Source organism: Chaetodon trifascialis, chromosome 20 (assembly GCF_039877785.1).
Source record: "Chaetodon trifascialis isolate fChaTrf1 chromosome 20, fChaTrf1.hap1, whole genome shotgun sequence".
NCBI lineage: Eukaryota > Metazoa > Chordata > Actinopteri > Chaetodontiformes > Chaetodontidae > Chaetodon > Chaetodon trifascialis.
In genome coordinates, this window is record NC_092075.1 from 14,308,922 (window position 1) to 14,328,090 (window position 19,169).

At 42.7% G+C, this 19,169-nt stretch overlaps 1 protein-coding gene across 3 annotated transcripts; it reads right to left on the reverse strand.

The window, feature by feature from the left end:
- Positions 1-80: 80 nt before the first annotated feature.
- Positions 81-15,169, reverse strand: LOC139348499 (ras-GEF domain-containing family member 1B-B-like). 3 transcript variants are annotated; one of them, XM_070988675.1, is made up of 14 exons: positions 14,951-15,169; positions 7,980-8,492; positions 7,746-7,868; positions 7,196-7,339; positions 6,152-6,367; positions 5,609-5,683; positions 3,819-3,911; positions 3,452-3,554; positions 2,854-2,933; positions 2,631-2,726; positions 2,443-2,538; positions 2,018-2,141; positions 1,761-1,833; positions 81-1,663 (listed from the first exon to the last, which is right to left on the reverse strand). In XM_070988675.1, the coding sequence occupies exons 2-14, from the start codon at positions 8,484-8,486 to the stop codon at positions 1,630-1,632; spliced, it is 1,764 nt and encodes a 587-aa protein (XP_070844776.1). In that variant the 5' UTR covers positions 8,487-8,492; positions 14,951-15,169; the 3' UTR covers positions 81-1,629. The 3 variants fall into 3 exon arrangements, with proteins under 3 accessions (XP_070844776.1, XP_070844777.1, XP_070844778.1); XM_070988676.1 differs by having other exon boundaries at positions 7,202-7,339; positions 14,951-15,122; XM_070988677.1 differs by lacking the exon at positions 81-1,663 and having other exon boundaries at positions 1,757-1,833; positions 7,202-7,339; positions 14,951-15,122.
- Between the last annotated feature and the right edge of the window lie 4,000 nt (positions 15,170-19,169).

Sequence of the window (19,169 nt, forward strand, 5' to 3'; positions counted from 1 at the left end):
TGTTATTTTTGTATTTTGAAAAACGTGACCTGTTATGACTTGTTCTTGTGCATCAGTTAAAACCAAACCAAAGAACACATGACTCAGTTATTCTGTTTATTTGAAAGAAAAAATATAATTCTCTTTTCACAAAGACCTTCAGTACAAGTACCCTGACCGGTAACACAAATGATACACAAAGAAAAAACAAGATTGGAAAAGCATACATGTGAAACACTTATAGAATGAAACATAAAATGAGCTTTTTTAAAACATAAAAATAGCATCACGTTCACTCACAGGCAGTTTTGAAAGGATCACATCACGCTCACATCATCACAGATGAGATGAAGAGGAGGATGAGGATCCTGTTTGTATCTAAGCTGCACACCCACACACACACACACACACACACACACCAATTTGTGCTTCACTCACACCCAAAACACTTCTTTGTCACACACGAACTGGTGCTGTATTAACAAGATAGCTTACCAACGCAGAGCCAGCCAACCAGCAACAAGCTCACGGTGAAACTTCAGAGAAAGTACACAAAGAAAAAACCTTTTTTTAGCCTTCTGATACAAAATACAACATAATACTGTATAGAAAGACGCCTTAAAATAGGAGTCACCATATCCTATAATACAATACGCAAGAACCCACTGAAGTGCATTTGATTTAACTTGCATGATTAGCACAATTTTGCATCACCAATACGCAGTCAAAGTGCACACCTCACAATATGTTTAGAACCAAATAGCACGATTGATGAAAACAGTGTCTGTAAAGCGGGTTTGGAAATATGGAGCAGATGCATTGGCTTGCATTATATGTTTAATTAGATAAAAGGCGGCTCGAATGGCTGCGAAATAGCCGGACATTGCTGCTGTGTGCAAACTGAGAGCAGATGGACTGGATGTGGTACAGTTGCTGCCAAATCATGCACTCAACAAGACAACAATGCAGACAACACCACTTCTAAAAGCAGTTGTTAGCCCATTATTTATAATACAAATCAATGATAATCAACTCTTGCTTTCAGAGTGGATCTCTCTCTCTCTCTCTCTCTCTCTCCTGTTTGACTGAACTCAGCAGAGAGGCAGTGCTAATGTTGTGATGTGACCAATTGGGTTCATTCAGAGACAAAACCAGCCCTTTGTGCTTCCATAGCATGAGGCCGGTGACGCCATGATGGAGGTCCACTGGAGATATAACCAGAATCCATACATGTTCTGCAGTCTGAAATCCTCTAAGTGCCTTTGGGCAGAGCTGATGTTGAAGGTGATGACAGATCGGTAATCCGAGCTCCTCTTAGGACTCATTAGTTTCAAGAATGGTTTCAGTCCATGAATGCTTGCAAGGCAGAGGGTTGTAGTAATAACTTCAGCACTGAGGTGCTTTGGCACTGGATGGATCTCATCAAGGACTGGAACAGTATCTGATTTCTGAATCATTTATGCTCTTTGAGAGCATATTACTCTGTGAGAATATGGGTCCAGCTGCGTTTGTTACCCTGTAGATCAGTGTTTGTCTGAGACCTAACATTTGGCCGAGGGGATGTAAAAATGTGTCCATAGGATAATACTGAGGAACCTGTAAAACACCTCGTTCATTTACAGTGTGTTGAGTGGGGGGATTGTCATTCTCTTAGGTTCGATTCTCTCGATGTAGGAGGGAAGATCTGCAAAACAGAACGTAGGTAATTAATTAATTATGTTAATTGATTTATTATACATTACTGTTGAGGTGGTTTGATTGTTTCAAGTGTGGACACTCACCTGAGAGACCTACGACTGTCTTTCTCCATGTTGTTCTCAGGTCCTTCACTCTCATATGAGGCCAGATGCAGCTCTGCAGCGATAAAACAAGACAAAACCTGAGTTGAGTTTGCTCTCGCACTTGCTGGCAAACAGTCAAAAGTGAAAAAGTTGAAAAAGAGAAGCTATATTGTATTGTACTGCATCATTCCTATGTTTTCTCCTAAACAGGCTGGCTGTGTGATTTCTATAGAAAGCGGAGCAGATCGCACACTGACCATCTTCGCTGAAGACAGGCGTGGTGACGAGGTACTGTAGGATGCGGCGGTCTCTGTCAAATGGACAAATCACCTGACGCCAAACCAGGAACTCGCTCACCTGCTTTGCAAGGTCCCACAGTTTCTGTTGAGACACAGCAACAACAGACTTTATGACATAAATTTAACAATATGTGTCTGACTGGCTCTCATGGATTGTGGAAATACAAAGGGTCTCCACACTGAAATTCTCTTTTCAGTCAGAAGGGGGAGCGATTACATCACATGTGAAAGCCTTAACTATCAGTGTGTAGTGTTACATAATCTCACAGTAAATTATCAGCTCTTTCTGTGTTTAAAGTTTAAAACACAGGCACAGACCTCAGTCTGATTCATTCAGACACTGAAGGCATCTTTTTAAAACAAATATCTTTACTTGGACTGACCTCAAAGTTGATGTGACCGTTGGCCAGCCTGGTGGCACAGCCTTCATTCAGGAAGTAGATGTCTTTAATGAGGAGACTGAAGAACGGGATCACAATCTGGAGGAAAGAGGCAACAGTTTATATTGACATTTTACATTTGGGATATTTATTGTTTTTTTAATTTCTAAGTGTCCTGTGGGTTCTCTTACCTTCTCCTGGCTGCTGTGTGCAGTCTCAGACCTCTGGGTGGCGCCACGGAGCGCAGTGCGGTAGTTGCTGAAGTTACTTGAGGGATCCATCTGGTGCTGCATGAGGTCAGACAGAGCAGACATTGATCAAACGTGAAGACATGCACGCACATCCCAGCATAAAATCTTCAGTCCGCTGGTGCACGTGAGTACAAGAATGACTGATGTGTGCAGGTTTTCTCACCTCCAGGATTTCAAACTTGTCAGTGTTGACTTTACTCCAGGTTTTCTTCAATCTGGCAACAGGACTCATGTTCATCCCAGCTGAAAGAAAGAGACAGTATGAGTATTTACAGAGGCAGCGTGAGGAAAATGAGCAGGCTGGACAGCTTCAAGTCTCCACTTATTCAGTTTGAGCTTCCATGAACTGCTTAGCGTTAGCCTAAACTTGAGCTGGCACTCTATTTGTACACCTTATTGAATTTGATTATTGGCTAAAGGACAAAGACATAGTGGTAACTACATTTTAACTGCGTCCCCTGTTTCAAAAACAAGCTGTCACAAATGGTTTCTGAACTCAAGAAGAATGTTAATTACTGATTTAAGTGGAAGCCATTAAAATCATTTCAGAAATATCAAGCGCCTTCAGCAGCATGTGATCTGCGTGAGCTGCTGCAGGATTTCTACTTTCTTTAATGTGTGCTGACACAGGTTTAAGCACCGTGGTGATTCTGCACTTCACTCCCCAGAAATCACCCATCACTCAAAACAGCATGTGGGCGGTTTTTAATTGTCTGTTGATGAAAAGCCAGTTTTTGTACGTTTTTCTGTCCAACACTCACTGATGATGGCCATGAGGGAGTTGAAGTTGCCAATGTTGAAACACTCCTGAGCCACATCAATGAAGAATTCTATGATCCGAGCTCTGTGTTTCTTCTTCACTGGCTGTAATGAAAGAACACAACAGGAAGTGAATCAAAGACTCCTTGATCACTGGCCGTGAAATATGAGTACAATGTTCACGTAAATTATTTCTTATAGATACATGTTTTCAGAGCATAATGAGCATGTGTGCAGAAGGCAAATCTTGTTTAAGCTGCAGGAGAAGTTTGAGATTTTGACGTTTTGTCAGATATAAATGGCTGGATAGACTTAAAACTGGAACCTGCCAGTGAACAACAAGAGCTCTGGTGCGTGTAAAACACGTACCATGCAAATCTCTGTGGCCACCAGGTAACTCAGTCTGTTGAACCAGTTGACGTAGGCCTCCAGGTTACTGGTTTTACGCTTCCGGAAGAAACCCTAACAAAAAGGAGGGAGATAACATTATCAACACACATACAAGCCCACAGAGTGAAAAGGATGCTTTTCTTAGTGTTTTTATCAGTCTTTCTCAATCATGTTTCTGTCAGTATGTCATTGTTTTAGTGAACCATCCAGAAAAAAAATACAGTATCAAGGGATTTTGGGTAGAAGGAGTCTTGCCGCTGCCTCAGCGCCAAGATTTGAATCCTACTCAAGCCTTTCTTTCCTCTAAATCTCTAAATATACAAATGTATAACGTATCTGTGTGATAAATGGAAGAAATGACGCTAAGTACCCTTGCTAGCATTTTCTGAAGCTTTCAACTGCACCTCATGGTTTCCTCAGCAGATGAGGTTTGGTCAAGAGTACTGAGGAGTATCAATACACAGCAAATATAAAGCTAACTCGACCCGCTGAGGACGACCAAGAGAAAGCCAGTGAGTAAGTGGATGTTGAGTTCAGGCTGCTTTTTGTTATGATAATCTATGATGATCTTTTTGGGCATTTGGAACACACTGTAATTTGTAAGAGGACAAATTCTGCTCAGCTCAATGAAATTCTGCATCCTAATTTTCTTGAGAGTGTCCAATAATTAAGTGGATGAAAAGATAAATGTGCCACTCTGTGATTTCCTTTTCAAATGGATCTTGACAGCCTTCAACCCACACAACCTGTGGACCTGCACAGTGACGTGTCTGTTGTTATTTTCATCTCATTTACATCTGCTTTCGATTTCCTGTTAGACACTCAGTGATGAACCTGTTTGCCGGGGGCACTTTTATATAAATAAACATTGTAAAAGCTCTGTATAAATAACCTTGACTTGGCTGTGATGATGTAATCCGGAGATTCATGGCTCTATTAAATGCTTACACAACACCGGCAGCCCACTCCACTCCAAACTTCCCTTCTACACTCCAGGACCCCTTACGCTGACTCAACCGCTCTTTTACACAAAGTGGATCTTATATAAGTGGCGTAGCACCGGTGAGGCAGCGCGGTCACAAACAGCGGCTGAAAGCTTGTTCTAAGCATCACTGATTGAAAACGACCCTTCAGCTGACTCACAGGGCCACTTAGGAGGGAAACAGCCCTTCAGATACACTTAGACGTACGCAGAATGGCCCTTTCATCATGTGTTTGATGCATTTCAAAAGCCAAATCCCCCCCAAAAACGCTGCACAAAATCTCCCAGTCGGATCTTTCATGTGGTTTCTAAAGCAAATTAACTTGAAGTGAAGCAGACCACAAATTGCACTCAAAGCAGATCTAAAATGAAGGCACTTGAAATCAAAATAATAAGGAATGAGTTAAAAATGACTACAATCTGAGGCTTTTCTGTATCATTCCTTTGATGCTGATAATTAAAAACAGGTCATGTTGATGTATTCTTAAGCCGTCTTCACACTGTGCAGCTAGTCGTAGCTGCTAGATCCATCAATCTGCCAATTCAGACTGGAGCTAGTTCATCTAATGTGATCACTGAATCTTGTAGTGGAGAGACTGCTTTAATCATTCACAAATCCTTTTAATGAGTGACATAAAATTCCAGAAGCCAAAAACACGTTATCTGGTTTATGATAATGTTCAGTGACTAACTACCTCACAGGGTTATGGTCTCAATAAAGCGACGAGAAATGCTGCAAGCTATGAGACAAAGCTAATACATGGCATTCATTCAAACTCAATTGTACCTTATGGTTCTCCAGAGGATCCTTCATGGCGAATGTCTGGATGAACTCCTCAGGACCGATGAAACTCAGTCTGTCCTGATAGGCAGAGAACAGGGAGAGAAAATCGTCAGGACAGCGATGGCAGTGATACATAAGACGACACGTGGCTGAAAGCCATTTATCTTTCTATAAAATTACAGTGTTCATACACTTTCTATATCATCGCTGCCACACCAAAACAGACCGCACAAAGGTGGTTTATGGCAAGACAATAAAACCAAGAAATAACTATCATAAAACAAAAGGTCAAAACACACACAGAGCACACAACGAATAGAAGGCAACTTAGCAGTTTAACAGTTTCATTAAGAGTGATCTGAAACACTGTTATACACCACCAAATAATAAACTTGCTATATTTAGATGAGTGAAAAAGGCCTGTAAAGCAGCACTCATGAAAAAAAAGGGCTGTTTCATCACTGACACAACAGCAGAGGGTTACACAGGAGAGACTTATGACACATTACTACATAAAAACGAGTCCAAAATCTGGGCGCCTCCTACCAGTTCGACGTGTGTGAGCTGCTGGGCGAGGATGAATGGGTCGTCACACACGCTCATTACGTCGCTTCGCTGGCCCGAGGCTTGTTTGCTCTTCAGGGATGCGGGACGCTCCATCGCCACGGCGTTGAGCGCGGCGACGGCCTCCTCGTACTGGCCGAGGGCAGACAGACGTTTGATCAGCCGCTGGGTCATCTGCTGCATGGCTCGCCATGAGTACTGGAGGCACGACACAAACATGACGCAAATCAACACGCATGACGCAAAAAGAGGAACATGAAACTCTCACTTGACTAAGACCAGAGGAATCCCAACACATGCACAGACTTTGGCTCGATAGGATCCCAGACAAGGTCACCCCGTTCAGATTTCCTTCATTAACCAGCTCAAACTACAGACTCACGTACACGTTTGTCCAGACTGCAGCCATAAACAAGTCTACAGCCATGCTAGCAGCTCTGTGAGGCTGCTTTGAGCTAAATACTACCACAAGCATGCTAATCTGCTCTCAGTGACAACAGCTAACATGCTGATACTGAACAGGTATAATGTTTTTCAGCATTAGCATGTCGTCATTTGCTAATTAGCACTAAACACAAAAAAGCACAAGCTGATGGGAATGTCACAATTTTTTAGGTATTTGGCCATTTATCAAAGTACAAGCCGCTAGCATGGCTAAAAAATGTTAAATGAATATGATGGTTTGAGAGGTTAGCATGGCAGCTAGCTGAGTTGGGCTGACTGAGACTACTTTGTGTTACTTTGCTACCAAATGTAAGCCAGTTCTGACCGCCTTATTTGGTTAGGACGTGGGGGTGCAACCTCGGCCGGATTTGAGCTAAAATCAGCAGCAATTAGCTTTGGGCTAGTTTCGCCACTTATAATCATTCCAGGGGCTCAAGATGTGTTATTCTTCATGAGTCTGAGAGTGGTTTGCTGGATTTAGTGGCCAACAGAAATCACTCTTGCCACATATCGCTCTCCACATTTGCCCACGTGTTCTTTGTTTAAAACTGTTTTGAAATGTAACTACAGAGCAGAACTTACACCAGCCTCGTCGCCACGGGCCACGTGGTGCGTCATGTCCTTGAGGCAACGCATCATCCTCTCGTCTCTGAAGTCGTATGGAAACGTCTCCGTCCACTCGGTCAGCAGCTGCACCAGCTTCGGAGCCACCTCACGGAAACGGATCTAAGAAAACATCACGTCAAGAGTCAAGTAGATGTTCCATAATTCTATAGCAACTGTGGATGTAATCAGTTGAGACAAAACCTAAAGCTCTCAGAGAGCACAAAAGTCACCACTGTGGTCTGTCCTTCTGAGAAAATGTGCTGCTGTTATTTGTTCATTTGCTTTATTGTTCCCATTAAATGTGCTCCCTTCATTTTAATTTTGCTTATGAAATTGTCAATAAATATTTTCTCCAAAAAAAGAATGACAGAGGTTTGTGTGCGTGTGTGTGTGGGTGAGAGAGTGTAACAGCGTTAAGGTGGGTGTGAGTTTCTGTGGGTGAGTGAAACAGAGAGGAATAATTAGACCTCATTGGGTATGTACACAAATGTGTGGGTCTGTGCGTGTGTGTATGTAATCCGCCCACCTTATCCAGCAGGGCGTCTCCAGACCGCTGCTGCTCCACACACAGGTGACAAACCCTGGTCATGAGCTCGTACGGGTGCAGGAAGAGGCGTGAACTCAGCAGGAAGGTGAACACGTACGACCTCTGATGACGAGGGAAGAAAACAGCTCTCAGAGATACGACAGAGGACGAGAAAGGGTGACACAGGCGGTCTGCTCACAACTACTACCACAACATTTAGAGGAGCTTCCTTACATCAGGGTAGTAGTCGACTGTGGGGACCAGGTGCTGGATCAGCGCCTCGAGGGATGCGGAAACCAAACTGTTGTCATGGTAACACATCTCCCCATAGCTAGCGGTGATGCCGTGTCCGTAAAGTCGGCCTTTCGTTGAGTTGTTACGACACGACTGCTCGCTGCCGCTGCTGCTGCTGGTGTGGCGGTACGCACGTCCAGGGCAGGAAGTGCTGTGCTGCCGCGGGCTGTGGGGCGGCGGTGAGCAGTACGGGTTGTCCGACACGGCGCAGCTGCTCTTGTAGTGATGCTCCTTAGTGGCGGCAGAGGAGACAGAAGAGCTGCGGTACGAACTGTGCGGCTGTGGTATGTCGTAGGGGTTTTCTGAGGAAGAGTAGGCGCCGTTGTAGACGTTTTCCTTCGCGGGCTTCGGGGCGGTGCCGCTGCGATACGGGCTGTGAGGCTGAGGATGGCTGTTGTTGTTGCCGTAAGAGTTGAACTTTCCGGCATACGGTGTTGTGGGGGGCATGATGACCTGTTGAAAAGACAGGAGGAGGTTAGGAGTGGGGTGTATGGACCAAATCCCCTAACATGCAATATGCACTTTCAGGCCATGATGTTGATATAATACCTCAGTCGAGTGAGAGATTGCATCCCTGTTGTAATACATCAAGGTATTTCATCACATAGATGCAAAAATCATATAAAAACCAATGAAGCAGACTCGCAACACTGCCCTAATCTAGTCTAATGCAGTGCTTCCTTTTTGGCCTGTATCCCCTTAAAACTAAGCCACATCCACTTGTGACCCCTCACCTTGTCTAAAACAGTACAATATTCACTATCTTATGAGTGATTTCTGGTAGCCTGAAGGATAACTTTATTATTTCATTAGTAGTATTTCACAAGAACAGTGCAATAAATATAGTTTTTGTTGTAATTACTCATCTCATGACCACTCAGATTTATCTTGCTCTGGGAACCACTGACCTACATCGAGCAGAAAAGTGTAGCAACCAAGCAAGTGCAGACAAATTCACATTGTCTCAGAGCACATTTTGTCATTGCCCAACCCGTCAGAAGGTGTGAATGACGCCGTATGACTGTTCCCTGAATGAATCAATTTCTTCCTTGCTTTTTTTTTTGGCACTCTAAAACCCACATCTATTCAGTTTATTTAAAAGCAGCCATCCACAGACTGAAGAAGCAGGGACCAGCACGTAGTAATAAATGAGTCTGTAGATGAAGAACGTGTGCAACAGTCAGCACACTGTGCTTTTATACTACGACACAACCCCCCCTCACTCCCTGGGAGTGTTTCTGTTGCGTTCGCATGTTGTGAAAATAACTGTTTGAGCAACTCGATCACGCAAAGCAGAGAGTTAGACCTGTCTGTGAAAGTAATTATACTTAATCACATAATTTTACCCTCCTCTGTTTACTGTTTTGACTTTGAACTGTTGAAAGATTGTGAAATCCACTTTCCCTAAAGGTTATTTGTTGGTGAAAAATTTTACAAATCGACTTCAAAATGCAGATTTTGTCTTGTGCTTTAGCTAACTTTTCGCCATCAGGGCTGCATAAGGAAAAAAAATAGGCCAACAGATGGATGATCTCAAGGCAGCGATGATTTTTTTTGCCGTAATGGTGGAGATAATTGGATCTGAGGTAGGTAAGCTGATCCCAGATCACCACCAAGGCGTGCTTTAACTCTGGAGCCATCTTTATCCTGCTACTGTTGTCTGTCTAGGAACCACATGCCAGGGTAATTCAAGCCACACACACACACACATATGTACCCCACACATCGACGTATACACATGCACGTACACTGTGCCAGAAAACAAAACCCCGCAGGAATCCAGCAGACTTTTGTTTGTCCATCACAGCGCCGGCAGAGGAGTGTCTGCCTGAGCCAACATCTTACACACACATACACACACCCTTGTCCACCATGGCGCCTAGCCCCATGCCGGTACAATCCAAACACACACACATGTCACACATAAACAAATGATGGTTTGAGCGACACACACGCACACTCTTGTGTACCACAGCGCCTGGCGTCACGCCAGTGTAAGCCAGTCCAGTGCCAGCCCGTCTTCTGAACTCTGTGATCTCTGCCTGCTGTTTTCCTTCTAACTCGGTTAAAAGATTACAGTGGCTTCACCTTCCTAAACTTACAATATGCGATCGGGAACAGCGCAGCTCTGCTGGTCAAGCTGAGATAAGAATCCACTGATACTTGCTCCAGTTTGGATGCCGTTTTTTTTTGTTTGTTTTCTGTCTCCAAGCTCGTGTTCGCATTGAAAAGTGACCTCACACAAATGGAAAACACGTCTCAAAATTTTAAAACCAATCTCGGTTTTTCCAGACTGGCTTCCTGAAAAGTTGACCCTTTGGCTCGTTTGCGGCTGCCGTGCTGCAGCACTGAAATTTTACTCGCTCTAAATCATAGGTTGGACTCTCTATGGACGACTTAATGATGGCGTTGGGAGCATAATTTCATATTGAGAGCATTGTTTAAATTCTCTTGTTTGTAAACTTTGAAAAATTGCAGCCTTACAAGGAGGTTTGATGTGGGAATAGAAAACAGAGGAAAAGGCAGAAATGTAAAGATTCGTTCAAACGTCGTACCAACAAAACCACAAGAATACTGTTTCATGTGTGCTTTGCATTTTCCCTTTATCTGGCATCAGTTTTGTAATGTGGCACAACAGACAATATCTCCCGTGCTGACAAATGGCACAGACTGTAGTCTGCGGTGCCTGAATGTCACAGCCCGGTTCATCAAAAGGTTAAAAGTAATTGAATGTTTGATGGAGCTGCAGGCAAAATATCATCTGCTAATGGCTTCGAACCAGTGAAATCTGTACAAACTGTTTCAAAGAGACATGATTCGATGGTTTCAGTGAATGTGACAGCTGTCAAATATCCTACTGTACCTTTTGTCTGGCTTTAGTTTTAGCGTTTTATGAAATGTCTGAAGAGATTTTTCGAGAATTTTTGGACCTGACAAGAATAAACTGATTAGTGGGAAGTGTTAATCCATTTGTTTTGCAGCTGGATCGTCTTCCCTCTTGGATCCCTGCAGATTATCACAATCACAGCTGGTTTAAGACCAACTTCACTCCAGTTGGTTCCAGAGCTGAAAACCTCAATTTTTCAACCTTTGCTGGACTGTTTTTTTTTTTTTCCTAAATCACATAATGTGATTTTAAAAAGGTACACCCTGCCACGCTGAGGCCGGTTATAACGGGCGGGGGAGAACGAGGGGGAGGTCTTCAACAATAGAGGTATTATCTATCCTGTCATGGCATTAACAGCCACACAAAGACCCCCAGGAAGAGATCAGAGCAGATCACAGCAGATCAGACACACACAGCAGCTTTCACACACTCTGCTCGCCACCGCCGGGACATATGACGCCCTGCTTTTCCACGAACTGAGGCTGGGATCATTTTCACATCAGTCGAACCAGTATTGTAGACTTTCTCCTTCTTCTGAAAGGTGTGAACTCTTATTACACCTTGCCATGCATCATCTAATGTGAGGTAATGCACCATAAGGCCACCACTTTTATTTGCCAAGTGCAATAAAAATACAGGAATGTGTCTTGATGGCTTCAGTGAAGGAGCATATCGAAACTTATATATTGACATAAGCAGATATAATGGCACGTGTCTCAAGGGTCTCAAGGGCCTCAAGGTCAGCTCTCATTTAGTGTAAGGGGAAATACAAGCACAGCATAATCAAGCAATGTCACGTCTAAGCAGTCTGCAGCTAACTTGGCCAGTCTAAATTGTCATTATTCAAAGCTAACTGACCCCTGTGAGCATCTACGCACACACCGACCTAATAATAGTCAGTGCCGAAACCCCCTGATGCTCCACCACAGCAGGAGCTGAGAGGAACAAGAGAAGATCTGTTTGCAGGGGCTCCTGCTTTTTGAGCTGTCTAATCAAATTTGAAGCCTTTAAGCAGGACTAGTCACTAGAAAACAATTCAACATTACAGCATCTTTCAAGTCATGCGAGGGTGAAGTTATCTAACGTATCTAAAGCACTATGAAATCAACTAAATTACTGACTAATTTATCACAATTGGGATATTCTGCCCAGTTTATTGGAAAGCAACCAATGGAGCTCCTGATACGTGCCATAATCTGCGTTAACAATAGGGATGCCAAGCTGCTTTTAATGGACTGACTTCAGCATGTAGGTTAAAACAACGTGACCACATGGCGTGAGAGCAAAGCAGCTGATAACAGGACCTGTAAAACTATTTATCAGAGTAGTAAAAGGCCAACGTAATGCAGTGCTATCTTTGTTCTACTTTGTACCTGATGTACTTTGACACTAATAAGTTGCAGCAGGTCAGGAGTTGGGGGGCAAATCCTTCGCAGTCAGCCTTATTTGTCACAATAAAGCACGTTAAAGTACAGGATGTGCTCGCATCACTTACTCCTAGTTTTGTGAAAGCTGCACACTAAACAAGTACAAGAGTTAACCCTTTCAACAGCTCATTGCCAGACTCTGAAATGCTGGAAGACCAGCTCAGTGAACCGCGCAGAGCACTAAGAAAAACAAAGACAGGGAGGGAAGAGATCTTACATTAGTCAGTTCATTTTTTCTCTGCAAAGAGGGCTTTACTCACTGCGGCTCAAAAGCCTTCACTCCCAAACTTTGATTTGTTACTTCCTGTGACAGGAGTAGCGACTTTACTTCACTTCAGAATGCCATTTAGGTCGACTAAGATGAATATATGATGCTGCAATTCATGGAGCGAGGACAGTCTGGTCTTAATTTTATGAAGTGCTGCCAGTGTGGCCAGCTGAAACCTTCAAATACCACCAGACCTGACTAACTCACCCCACCTTCATAGTTTTAATTAGCTGGTGTGTCACGATCCGGCTACGTCACCTTTCACCTGACACCACCTTGCACTGATTCTGCTTGTTGACATTACAGTTGGCAGAGGTGTTCTGAAGAAACGCTCTTTTTACCCCCGCAGAAATTGACAAGTTTTAGCAACCGTGGGGCAGAATTTGATCAACGGGCATTAAAATGTTCTATGCAGGAAAATCCATGAGTATGTTTTTCATTCAGCAATAAAATATATTTAAAATGTCAAACATTACAAACATTACACTCTTCTAATGTAAAGATTTGTGTCTTCTTTTTAGCTTATGTGAGCATAAATTGAATGTTGCAAGGTTGGTCAAACAAAGCAAAACATCAAGGAAACGGAAAAGGACATTTTTCACTATTTTCTGACATTTTTAAACTTTAAACATAATCATCGATAGTTAAAATAACGTTTGCCACCATACTTGAGTCCACTTACATAATGGACTTGCCTGTCTTTATTCTGTCTTTTAGAACTTATGAATAAGCAGCTGAATTTTCTTCTAGCTGACTATTCAATCCAACACCCTTAACCTGGACCACAGCTCTCGAGTCTGAGGTCTGAGATCTTAACCACCAGGCCTCCATCGTCATCACCACCTGCCCGAACGAGCCAAACTAAGGTTAGGAAACACTGCTGAGCTCAAACAAACCGCTCCCCTCATGCTCGAGTAAGCGCACGGGGTCAGACGAGGCCTGCAGCCGCTGTCAAAACACCAGACGCTGGGACCCGCTGACCAGTTTAAAAGGCTGCACCTGCAACGAAATCTGATAGACAGGCAAACAGAGCCGGATACAGACACCACGCTCAGATTGGCTGGAGAGATATGTGGAGTACAATTCACCCACTGCTGGTCCTGTTTTTCATCTTTTATTCCCACACACACTGCATTCAAGCATGCATTTCTTTGTGTGTAGGCTCTACGCACACGCCCACAGGGCCAAACAAGCACACGCTCACGCACACACACACACACCTGTCCCTAGTATGATCTGGTAGGCTAGTACAGTATTAACCTAGAGTCAGAAAGGATAAAGACACATTATCTGTGCTGCTGGGATATAGTAAAGCTAAGCTCTCTCACACTCACACACACACACACACACACACACATTTTCTGCTGTCTATAAACGCACAGGTCCCACAAGCCACCGCCTCACAGCACAACAGGAGCATTTTATAGTAGATTTAAAGTTGGGAAACAAACTGCACTTGATCAGCCGAAACCCCCGAATGTGGCTTGTGCTCCCCAAACTGCCTTTGTGTTAATTATTAAACTGTTTAATTTGAGGTTTATGTAAGGAGCATGTCAGGTAAGCTTGCAAAGTCAGGGGGAATGGAGGTATTCATTTCATCGAGTTAACAGTCCATTGGTCTATATAGAGAGGTGTGGAGGGAATAAAGCTGTTTAAAGTCTGTTTGGCCAGAAGTACACACACTTTCTCTCACTCTTTTTTCTTTTCCCTACAGACTCATACACAATCTGTTATTCTCTCGCACACACATACACACACCAGCCCACCATGCCTGGTCTACATTATGGGCTTCTAACTGAGTCACAACACAGTAAAAGTAAAAGCTGACTGTGAAAACGCCATGCTGTGTAACCACAGTCCCATCACAGGTGCTGGTGAGTAAGGTTTGTTTGTGTCTGACAGCCAGCCTAATTATAAACTCACATGGGTGGTAAACAATAACAACAACAAATGTAGCAGGAACATGGACACAAGGGAGGATAGTTCTTGTTTTTTTGTTCAAATAACACCAGACTGAACAAAAGCTTTTGAGTTTGTTTGTTTGTTTGTTGTATAAAGTTTATTTTTTATGAATTTCCATTTCTAAACCTGACTTCTAAAAACCTAAATGCAATGAAATGAACATGCACACATACTTTTGTGACTAAAAAAATGTTGATTATATGAGGTAAAATGTGGTAACGCCATCCCATTAAACGTCTCCAGGAGTTACATGACATTACCAAAAAAGACAAAAACAAAAACTTTATGACCATGAAGCTTATTTCCATAAAAATAAAGTTTATTGTGTCTATAAATAACCCCATCATCCACACCCTGAAGTACTTACCTCTTATGAGATGCAGCTCAACGTCCGAATGCAATCTCTTCCTCTGGCTGAAAAAAATAAGAGACGATCCCAGACTTGTAATCTCCGATCCGGTTAAAGCTGCACGGTGTGGAAACACTGGTGTGGGTTCAGTCTTTCAGCAGTGAGTCTACACCGCGCTCTCCTCCATTGTACTCCGTTCCTCTTAGTTGAGTCAATTTGAACCAGCGGCGCTGTGATGAGCCTCAAAGCGAGGCGTATTCAAATGACTTCCAGAGAGCCGGGAAAAGCGGCCAATCACAGCGCGGGGGAGGGTGCCTCAGGGGGCGGCGCGCACCAATCGCGGTGGAGGAGTGGAAAAATCGAAATCTCCGGACGTTTTGATTGGCTGGCTCGTCGTTCGTCGAGTTCTTTCTTTTCAACCACAGCCAGAAGCAGCGAGTGTTTTTGTTGGAGAGCCGAAATATGGAAGGTGTAAGGTTTCCGCCCGGAATGTGATTGTGTGCGAGGCTCTAAGTTGCTCTCAGTGACTTAAAAGTGAAGAGTTTGAAAGAGCAGAAGCCTCTGAGCTGGTTTAGTGTGTGTTTGTCAGGTTTTATGTTGAAAATGATGTCATGAAGCACTGTTTTTAATGGAATGTTAGTGGAAATGTAGCAGCTATTCTTTATCTATATTCTTAGAAAGATGATGGTGTTATGAAGAGTAGTCCTGAGACATAGCATTGCTTGTTGTATCATTGTTTTTGCATATGAAGGTTATTTGCTGTAATACATTACTGACCATTGGAGTGTTTTGGCCGACCTGCCTTATGCTGCCATTCATTCCAGCATCAGATTGCAGTGTGTGGACGCATCTTTAAAATTGGCCTGACTCAGGAACGCGTTGGCTTAAAGCTTTTTCTTTTAGTTGTGTCATTGTCTGGTAGTAGTGCAGTTTAAGGCAGGATTAATCAAGTGTTGTTGGTGGTGTCATCTCTTTTATTCAATTACACTTAGTCATTTTTTACAATTGCACGTCGTATTACATTTCACCTATTACCACTTTTGCATATGATGTTTGTGTGTGAAGGTGCAGTATGATGCACACACTCTAAAACCACATTGGGTCATTCACACCAGACTGTTGGTCACAGGTAATTATACCTGGTCATAGCTGTTAGTTGTAACCGTATATTTCTAAACCGTTAAATTGTACCTGGCTTTGAGTAAACGCATAAACACAGTTATTGACTCTCTCAGCCGTAGTGAGTACACTGTTCAAGCCGGCAGGCAGTAAGGGCAAAGTGGTAATTTACAGGATCTTTTTTATTTACAGGGACTGCATTAATTGCATGTGGTTGCATTAACTTTTTTTTTTCAGGAATTAAGAAAAAACAGTGTTGATGACACTGATTTTCTCGATATCCGATGGGGTTTTGAAACGATTTCGCAAACCCACAAGTTACTCAACCCATAACGCAACGTAATCCTTAAATTGAAGTGAAAACAAGAAGATTATCAGAAGTAGGTTGTCAAAAACAACAGGAATATAAACAGTGAATTCTGCTGTGCTTGTGTGCTTTCGGCCCTGTGCGGGTCTTTTTGGGCACGACAAGGTTAAAACAAAGCAAAAATCAGACTGTGGACACTTTTTTACTTTTACTGTCAGAGTATAAAACACACCCCATCTCTTTCTGTAAATGTTTAGAATATACTCTAAATATATATACTACACTGCCTCCAACAGTCTAATTTCCTCTGAAATATGATAATTAAAGCAAGGTGGGTGCACTCTATACCCACCCCCTCAACCACCACTGCACCACTACCATCCACCTCAGTACAGTCCAGTCCTTTTCATTGCATAAACATCAAATTACATAAACACACCGTTAGACATACACTACGGCCAGGCCCTGGAGTTGTGGGCGGCGCTCATTTTTTGATCACTGACGCCTCTTACATTCTGACACATCACCGCTCAGGCGAGAATAGCTGATCTCTGAGTCTTTCAGGCTGCAGGGTTTTCTCATTTCAATAACCCAACTCCCACACCAAGCACCCGAGCACACAGCTTCCGGCTGCACTCGGCTGTGTGTGGATCACAAATGTGCTGAAACACAAAGTCCGCCCATGCACGCACGTATACACATGTGCTTCCGGTGGTGCTTGACCATGGCGACGCTCTGGTGAGGACGCTCATGAGATTTGCCTCTTTTTTGCTGGTTCTTGATTGATTGCTTAACACCTACAGCCGCCAGAGTGCTGTTGAGGAAGACTCTGTGTCCGAGTGGCATATGAATTCAGTTGATGTCAGTGTAAATAAGATTAACCTCATCTAGCGCTCACCATGATGGTAACACCACCAACATCACCCAAATGTGTGCTTTATGGACGTGTATGGCATACAGTTACTTTCCCAGCTTGGATGTTTGTCCTCTATTCATCATGTCACCTTGCTCTGTTGCAAACCTCAGATAGAAAAGAGAATTCACTGTCTTTTTAGTATGATGTAATTTCCTCTAACAAGAGAGAATGTAATAATGGAGAAACAGGAGGGGAACATCCTGCAGGATTCAAGCCGAGGCCACTTGGTTGCAGGCACTTAATTGGTTAAAAGGTGGCTTATTGAGTTTAGGACGCTTTCTGCATCTTGTCTGCCTGCATTGTTGTGTCAGAAAACAGTCAGAACATTAGTGAAAAGAAAATAGTTCTGAAAAAATAATCTGTTTTCCTGTGTAAATGCACATAGCTGATGTGCAGCCATTTAGTATAAAGGTCACTTTGTTTAAGTTGCTCAGTATTTATGGAAACCACTAGAGAACCACTCATCATCTTGCCCACAGGTCTCACACACACAGACAGTGTTCATCGAAATTGTTCAAGCAGACACTGAAAGCATCATCAGGAGAAACAATGACAGTAGGTGTCTTGCCCTTGGTTCTTAGTTCTTGCTCATCTTTCTTGACATACTCAATTGAAAACAGCACAAAGACAACATATTTAATGTTTTACCTACGCAACTTCATTGATTTTTTTGTAAATATATGCTTATTCTGAATATGATGTGTTTCAAACAAGTTGGGACAGAAGCAACTTAAGACTGTGAAAGTTGTGGAATTCTCCAAAACACCTGTTTGGATCATTCCACAGGTAAACAGGTTCATTGGTAACAGGTGATCGTGTCATGATTGGATATGAAAGGGGCATCCTGGAAAGGCTCAGGGGTTCACAAGTAAGGCTGGAGAGAGGTTCACCATTTGTGAACACATGATTGTATATAGGATTTAACTACATGGACTCAGAAACACTTTGTAAAACTGTTGTCGGTGAACAGTTTGTTTGCAGATGACTGCATTCTGTTTTACACAACATCCCAACTTCTTTGGAATCAGGGTTGTATACTATCATCCGAATGTTTCCAGGTAAAATGTGATGCAATCCAATTGTAAATAAGTCAGGAACAGACATAGTTTAATTGAGAAATTACTTTTTTTTATTGTATTAGAGATGCACTTGTTGCCTTCACTTGTCTTCAGGTTCAGTGGCTGATCTTTCTGGGGAGCAGGTATTGAATTTAACATTATTTATACTACTCGGCCCAGTAAGATGTGACAATAGTAAATTCAGTATGACACTCAAGAGTCATCATGAGAGGCTCTGAGCAATGAAAGGTTGTGTAACAGATATTAGACAGTTCCAAGAAATTGACTATCTTTCAGAACTGTGACGCACTTTAGTTGAAATCATGTGGAAAATGTGTTTTGGGTGATCAGATCGAATCACATGTGTTTCACCATGTGAAATGTCTTCTAGCTAGTGGAGCATTTAGCTGCTTAAGAGCCAGATATTTCCTTCAGCAGCTAGATTTTTGATTCAGTAATTAGTGATGGTGCTGTCTTGTACTGCTTTATATTGAATTACGTCTGTAATATTTTGTCCATATTAGTCCTACTAATCTTGTTCAGTTTGTCTCACATTAATAGGATTTGTGCTTTCTGCTTTGAACCCCAGTCGCACAATATAATCCAAATCCTCATTATAATCCTAATCATTATTATTTCCAACTCTACAGTATAAAATTAAAATGTGACAAAGTTATTCCCTTTTCCTTTTCCATTTTTACGTTTTAGAGCATTGACAGTTAGCACTTTGCTTAAAGTTCAGCAAAATGCCATAAAAAGCTTCAGACCGGCAGCGTATTTTGGATTTCAGGGAAACGATGACACGGACAAAACAAATGATGTCAGCCGCCACCAGCA

Bases quoted from the DNA above. Each gene is read 5' to 3' on its own strand.
- LOC139348499 (XM_070988675.1), bottom strand. From the start codon at position 8,486: ATGCCCCCCACAACACCGTATGCCGGAAAGTTCAACTCTTACGGCAAC. The intron at 5,684-6,151 runs GTAGGAGGCGCC...TCTGCCTATCAG, and splicing joins AGCTCACACACGTCGAACTG to GACAGACTGAGTTTCATCGG. The intron at 2,539-2,630 runs GTAAGAGAACCC...TCTTTCCTCCAG, and splicing joins CACACAGCAGCCAGGAGAAG to ATTGTGATCCCGTTCTTCAG.